At 45.1% G+C, this 6,853-nt stretch overlaps 1 protein-coding gene across 4 annotated transcripts; it reads right to left on the bottom strand.

The window, feature by feature from the left end:
• Positions 1–965: 965 nt before the first annotated feature.
• LOC123049212 (uncharacterized) lies at positions 966–5,858 on the bottom strand. Of its 4 annotated transcripts, none has more exons than XM_044472176.1 (8): positions 5,710–5,858; positions 4,189–4,224; positions 3,967–4,071; positions 3,821–3,885; positions 3,668–3,744; positions 3,219–3,427; positions 2,446–2,628; positions 966–2,335 (listed from the first exon to the last, which is right to left on the bottom strand). In XM_044472176.1, the coding sequence occupies exons 1-6, from the start codon at positions 5,829–5,831 to the stop codon at positions 3,314–3,316; spliced, it is 519 nt and encodes a 172-aa protein (XP_044328111.1). In that variant the 5' UTR covers positions 5,832–5,858; the 3' UTR covers positions 966–2,335; positions 2,446–2,628; positions 3,219–3,313. The 4 variants fall into 4 exon arrangements, with proteins under 4 accessions (XP_044328111.1, XP_044328109.1, XP_044328110.1 ...); XM_044472175.1 differs by having other exon boundaries at positions 969–2,335; positions 4,285–5,852; XM_044472174.1 differs by lacking the exon at positions 3,668–3,744 and having other exon boundaries at positions 967–2,335.
• Between the last annotated feature and the right edge of the window lie 995 nt (positions 5,859–6,853).

The following is a 6,853-nucleotide window of genomic DNA, read 5'->3' as shown; positions in this document are numbered from 1 at the left end:
AGTGCTCAAGAGGTAGCATCCCTCGATCTGCACACGTCCCTCCGGGACTCCGAACAAACTTCGGTCATCAAATCACATAACTCATAATACAAATCGTCATCGAATGTTAAGCGTGCGGACCCTACGGGTTTGAGAACTATGTAGACATGACCGAGACACATCTCCAGTCAATAACCAATAGCGGAACCTATATGCTCATATTGGCTGCTACATATTCTACGAAGATCTTTATCGGTCAAACCGCATAACAACATACGTTGTTCCCTTTGTCATCGGTATGTTACTTGCCCGAGATTTGCTCGTCGGTATCATCATACCGAGTTCAATCTCGTTACCGGCAAGTCTCTTTACTCGTTCCGTAATGCATCATCCCGCAACTAACTCATTAGTCACATTGCTTGCAAGGCTTATAGTGATGAGCATTACCGAGAGGGCCCAGAGATACCTCTCTGATACACGGAGTGACAAATCATAATGTTGATCTATGCCAACTCAACAAACACCATCGGAGACACCTGTAGAGCATCTTTATAATCACCCAGTTACGTTGTGACGTTTGATAGCACACTAAGTGTTCCTCCGGTATTCGGGAGTTGCATAATCTCATACTCAGAGGAACATGTATAAGTCATGAAGAAAGCAATAGCAATAAAACTTAACGATCATAATGCTAAGCTAACGGATGGGTCTTTTCCATCACATCATTCTCTAATGATGTGACCCCGTTCATCAAATGACAACACATTTCTATGGCTAGGAAACATAACCATCTTTCATAAACAAGCTAGTCAAGTAGAGGCATACTAGGGATACTCTGTTTTGTCATGTATCAAGTTTCCGGTTAATACAATTCTAGCATGAATAACAAACATTTATCATGATATAAGGAAATATAAATAACAACTTTATTATTGCCTCTAGGGCATATTTCCTTCACTTTTCTTGGGTTCATGGACGATGAAGCCATCGATGAAGAAAACGATGATGAAGATGACATGCTGCGTACACTCTCGGGTTCGCGCAAGCGCTTCCCCCTACCTGGCACGCCAAAGAAGTTGTGGGAAAACGTGGCCACCTATGGGGCCATCAGCCCCTTGTGGTTTGGCAGGGGAGAAGAGCACATTGCACAAAGAGCGGTGGGTGCATAGCAGCGCGTCAGCGATCACACGGGCAGTTTTTACCTAGGTTCGGGCCGCCGCGAGGCGTAAAACCCTACTCTTGCTTTGGTGGATTGATGAGAGGACCATAGTGGAGATGCAGCACTCTAGGCCAGTAAGGTTGCCTCGGGGGGAGAGCAGCTGCGCGCGTATGAGTGTACCAGGGTCCGTATCCTTTCTAAGGTTGCCACGACCCTCCTTTTATAGATCAAGGGGTCATCACAAAGGCAAATCAGTCATTGCGTAATGATTAGATAGCAAACAGTGCAATCATACATAACTCTGCAGACAGGACAAGGCGCATTAAATGCACCACTTAGGGTCACATCATAGTGTAGCCCGGCAAGTCTTGACGGGCCGTTCTGCCACCTTCTCGCCTGTCTACATGATGCATCCCTGGACGGGTGTCATTTGGTGGTGATTTCCTTTGGAAGTGGCTGCCACGTGCCAAATAACAACCACTTAGTCACTTGGGTGCTCAACACCGCACAGATTGGTGACTTGCGTTGCTATGAGGTGGATCGGTGGAGACTTGGCGGGGTAATCCGCCATCATCATGCCCAGCAGGCCTGCCGGGACAGTCTTGAGACTTGTCTTCGGGGCAACCTCGACCTCGCCAGGCTCACCTCCCCGACAAGGGAGGTTTTTCCTTAGGGGTGCCTAGCTCCTTTAGCTTGCTCTTGTTCTTCTTGATCCGCCCTTTGATTTCTCAAAGAGCTGATCTCTTATGCTTGGCCTGGTCTTGGATGCTGAGTGTTGCCGGACCGGAGGTTTGCTGTCCATGCACAAGTCAGGGGAAAACATACACCCATGTTTGTGTACCCTGACAGTCTCCTTCATACAATGAGCGTAATCCGCCACTGAAAACTCATTTCCATCATCTTTGTATTGAGGAAACCCGACAGCTATCTCTAAAAGTTCCATATCTGACACGTACTCTTTGGCACGGCTTAGCGACTCCACTGCTCCTGCTCAGGCGGTTGATCTCTTCAGTTCTTCGATTTTCTTTGGAACAGTTGATAGCATCTTCAATACATCTCTTATGAATCATTGCTGGTATTTTCCACCCGTCACAGCCATGATGGTAGAAAAACTTGCAACATATAGTTTTTCCAAGAAAGGATAAATGGCCTTCAGTTTCAACAAGTTATTCTAACGGAGGTTGTGACTTCTGATACCTGCAAATATTTTAACAAACAGTCAGCCGGGTTATTCATAGATAGGGGTCGTTTGGCGAGTTATTTACAAATATGGATTATCCAGCGACTTGTTTTCAGCAGTAACTCACCAAATATGGCTGGAGTCTTTTGTGCAATATGGTGCTTTAATCCATCAATTTCTCCAGTCACTGGCTTCAATTGTCCTTCAGCACCGATTTTTGGGTTTCAAAGGCGGCTCTTTCCTTATCAAAAGCCGCCTTCACTTTCTCTAACTCTTCAACAGTGGATTGCATGCTCGACTCTGCTTTGATCTGCAAAGTTCGCTCAACATCAAAAAAATTCTCAAGCTGGTCAATTGTGACTCAGCTACATTCAAAGTCTCCTGAAAAATAGACAAGTAACTCAGATACAAGACATTTAAGTCTCGAGCTGTCAAGGATGCACAACCCGGCACTTGGGGACTACAGAAAGGCCAATTTAACCTATTTTTCCAAAATCGCAAGCAGTGGCAAGCAAACTGCTTGACCCTTAGGGGCTAATGCGTATCGTTTTTTCTTCAATGGATACATTCACAGCCCCGACTCATCTCATGAAGATGATCTAGCCCTTGGGGGCTACTTCTCTCTATTTTAAAGCATCTATTTTGAAGACCCGACTCATCTAATGAAGGTGAGTCGGCCCTTGGGAACTACTTGATATTTCTTCTATTTTACATCACTAAGGGCTTATATTTGGAGAACCGGTTATCATTTGCGTGATAACCCGTCCCTTGGGGGCTACACATCCAAGTTTTTCAAATTTTACATACAAGTCTTAAATATACTAATGAATAACTATGCCTAACACTTGGCGGCTAAGCATACATGCATATAAGTATGACCAGGGTGAGTTAAGTTCATACCTCATGTTTCTTCTTCAACATATTGACTATGTTGGCTTCTATATCACGGCTTTCAGACAGCCGAGTCAAGAACTCATGCTGAAGCTCTTCACTGGTCATATTATCAAAGCCAGGAAGCTCCAATTTTGCTTTACCCTTGTCTTCACAAACCGGCTCATCCTTGGCTGGGATCTTGGTCCAGCTAGTTGAGGTATTGGCAGCACCGTGACCTGTTCCAGTAATAACCACTTCAGCATCAACTATCATCTGGTTAGCATTTTCAGGCTCTTGATGAGGGCTTGGAGTATGAGTCAGGCTTGGCGGCTGAAGATGGTCAACCGGCTCGTCTGGCTGGGCTTGATCATAAATAAGGTCTTCTTCAGCCATTGGTGGCTTATCAGTTAAAATTGGCTCCTTGGCCAGCTGCGGGTCGTCCAAGTTTGTTTTAGTAACTGGAATTTCTGGGTTACCTTGCTGAAGATCTTGGCTCTCATTGACAGTTGGGGTGGCAGATGACTCAACGATTTTTCTGTTCTTGGCTTGGACACTTCAATCACAAGGAATATATTCAAAGGTACAGGGTAATAGCTGTAAGAGAAGCATGACTCATTTAAGGCACTTACCCTTGGTTGATGGTAAATGGAGGCAGCTGAGTACCAATTGAATCTGTAGAGGATGGTGGCGACTCCTGATAATTTGAATTAGACGGGTTAAGAAGCTGCCTAAATAGGTCGGCTTTTGGAAGAGATAAAGTCGGACTATGAGGCACCTCTGTACGTCGCTTGCGGGCGGATGGTATGTTTGATAAGCCAGCAACGAGCTCTCCAGAGCTGCTCCGGGTTTGGCGTCTTGATTCACCTTCACGTTGTGCTTTCTTCAAAAGAAAGTTGGGATCCAAATAAGCATCAGGATGAGAATACTTTACATTTCGAACGACCCTCCTTATTTTCATTGAAGGCAAGTTTTCTGAGCCGGAAGAAATTGAAATTACCTCAGCTTCACTAGCCCAGCTTGTTTCGGTGTTATCCTGAGAATAAGAGGCGTTAGCAAGTTCAATAAAAAGATGGCCGAGGGAGTCAAGTTCTACCTCTAATTCCGGTAAGACCATTTTCTTTCAAAGCTCCTATCTTGTTCTGGAGAGGGGCAATGGCTTGGCATTGCTCATCAGTGCCCCAATCCGAATAAACATGGGTTGCATTGAGACGATCTGGTCTGTAACCCCGTAGGTGGTTCTCAACGGCACGGGCGGTGTTCTTGTAGTAGAACCATGTTGAGGTCCATCCTTTTGGATTACTTTCCAATTTCACCTATGGAAAGGAGCAATTCCTCTGCCTCTTTAGCGATACGCCACCAAGTTCGACACTAGGGCCGCCCGCACATTCTATTTGGTGATTAATATAGAAGAACTCTCTGAAAAGAGCAACAGTTGGCTCTGTCTGGAGATAGACCTTGCAAAATACTTGAAACTGGCACAAATAGGTCATTGAATGGGGACCATTTTCTTGAGGATGGAGGTCGAAGAAGTGAAGGAAAACCTTAAGGAATTTTCAGCCGGGTGGCGTAAAACCCCTCCAGACATGATCCACAAAGACAACGACATCTCCTTGACCCGGCTGGGTGAGTTTTCTCCTTCTGGTATATGCCAGTCAATGAAATTTTGAAATGGCAATAGACCTTGAGTCACAAGGTTATCAAGTACAAGTTTGTTGACTTTAGACCTTGCCCAGTTGCAAGTCATAGTTTTCAACAATGAGTCGCCGAAGTGTTAAACAACTGCGGACGTGTTTAAGCGGCGAGTTGTTTAAGGATAACAAGTCGCCAATGGTGCATACGACAAAAGGCGACCCAATAAATAGTTATGAACAAGTCATAGTTTTCGACAATGAGTCGCCGAAGTGTTAAACAATTGCGGACGTGTTTAAGCCGCGAGTTGTTTAAGGATAACAAGTCGCCAATGGTGCATACGACAAAAGGAGACCCAATAAATAGCTATGAACAAAGGGCGGGTCTACATCCAAATGAACCGCCCAAAATTATAAATCTGCCTAAGAGAGGAATAACTTCTGCTATAGGTGAGTCATGCTGAGCTAAGTGCGATGAAAAGACGACTTTAAAGTCAGGCGAGTCACAAAACACAATCATGAGACGGCAAGATATGAAGGCGCCTTATTCTATACTACAGAATTCTGATTTTCGACTAAGTGTTGAAAAAACAAGTTTCCACTCAAGACATCTACGATTACGGATCTACAAAATGGTCTAAAAGGCAAAGGAATTGCTAAACCTAAGGTGACGGCCTCAAAGCTATGGTCGTCCTATTTATAGATTCTGAAGGGGATATGAGACTCCTAGACGCAAAAATGGAGTTGAGACTAGCACCGCTCTATTTCAATAAGGAAATCATTAAAAGCTAGATCTAAACAAAAGTAGCATTGAAGGACTGATAAACAGTGAAGAACTCCGATGAACTACCGCAAGGTCAATATAGATCTAGAGATATGTTTTTACATACCTGGATGTGGCGAAAGCTCTGAGGTGGCCCTGGATGGCGTCGACGGCGGCGCACACAGGGTCGATGGAGCAGTTCACGTCGCCGGAGCACTCGAGGTCACGCAGCGGCAGACCTGTGGTCATGAGCTCGAAGGTGCGAGGAACAAGAAGAAGCGGGGCTGAGACAATAAAAGGTAAAAAGGACCCCATGGGCATATTTATAAGGAAAATAGAAGGAGAAGCGACAATCGCAAAAAAAGAGCGAGCAAAGTAACTTTTGAGCAATGAACGCCTAGATTTTTGGCCTCAACGGATATACTCAAAGATTCATTGTGATGTCATACTACAGTTCCAGAAAATCCAGAAGATGACGTCATGATTTGAAAAAGGGGAAACAACAAGTGTGAATTATGATAAGCCGGAATCCTAAACCCAGCAAAGAAGCATTTCCAAGGTACGGAAGGCGACTCAAGACGTTCATCAGGTTGGAGATTGACGTGAATAAATTCAAGTCAATCTGGGGGCTAATGTTGGGGATATAACCCCATGATATGACCCGCCATGATGGGTCGGGTCATTCAAGTGGCGACTTACACTCAAGGCTCTGGACGAGCCAAGGCGCCCAAGATATCAAGACCGACACAGCTCACAAAGTAGGCCGGCTTGAGGCCCAACACTTGAAGATGGCGGCTTAACGGCCCAGACGTTTAAGTCGCCAGCTAGAGTTTTCCTTACTTAGGGAATAAGATAAATAGGAAGCATATTAATATACGGGTTACAATGCGAACGAACTCTGTTGTAAGCCCAGGTCCTCAACCTATATAAAGGGGAGCCCCTAAGGCAGAAAAGATCAAGTTACAAGCTCTCGAATACTAGGTTAGCCAAGTTACACCCTTGTAATCGAGATCATCAACATCATTATCAATCAAGAAGGAGTAGGCTTTTACCTCCACCGTGAAGGGCCGAACCTGGGTAAACCCTTGTCTCTCGATTCCGATCAACCCCGTTCAAGCAATCACCTAGCAGCGATGACCTCACAACTAAATCCTTTCACGGGAAAATCTGTCGTGACAAAACCACGACATATCCGGCAAGCTTGACGGGGCACACAACAGGCTACTACTTGTGAGCCGCGTTGGGATTTCCTCGAAGAGGAGTTACAGTAT

The sequence above is a fragment of the Triticum aestivum genome, chromosome 2D, assembly GCF_018294505.1.
Source record: "Triticum aestivum cultivar Chinese Spring chromosome 2D, IWGSC CS RefSeq v2.1, whole genome shotgun sequence".
In the NCBI taxonomy this organism is placed as follows: domain Eukaryota; kingdom Viridiplantae; phylum Streptophyta; class Magnoliopsida; order Poales; family Poaceae; genus Triticum; species Triticum aestivum.
The sequence above is the reverse complement of the archived record's forward strand: the minus strand, read 5'-3'. Positions and strand labels throughout refer to the sequence as shown.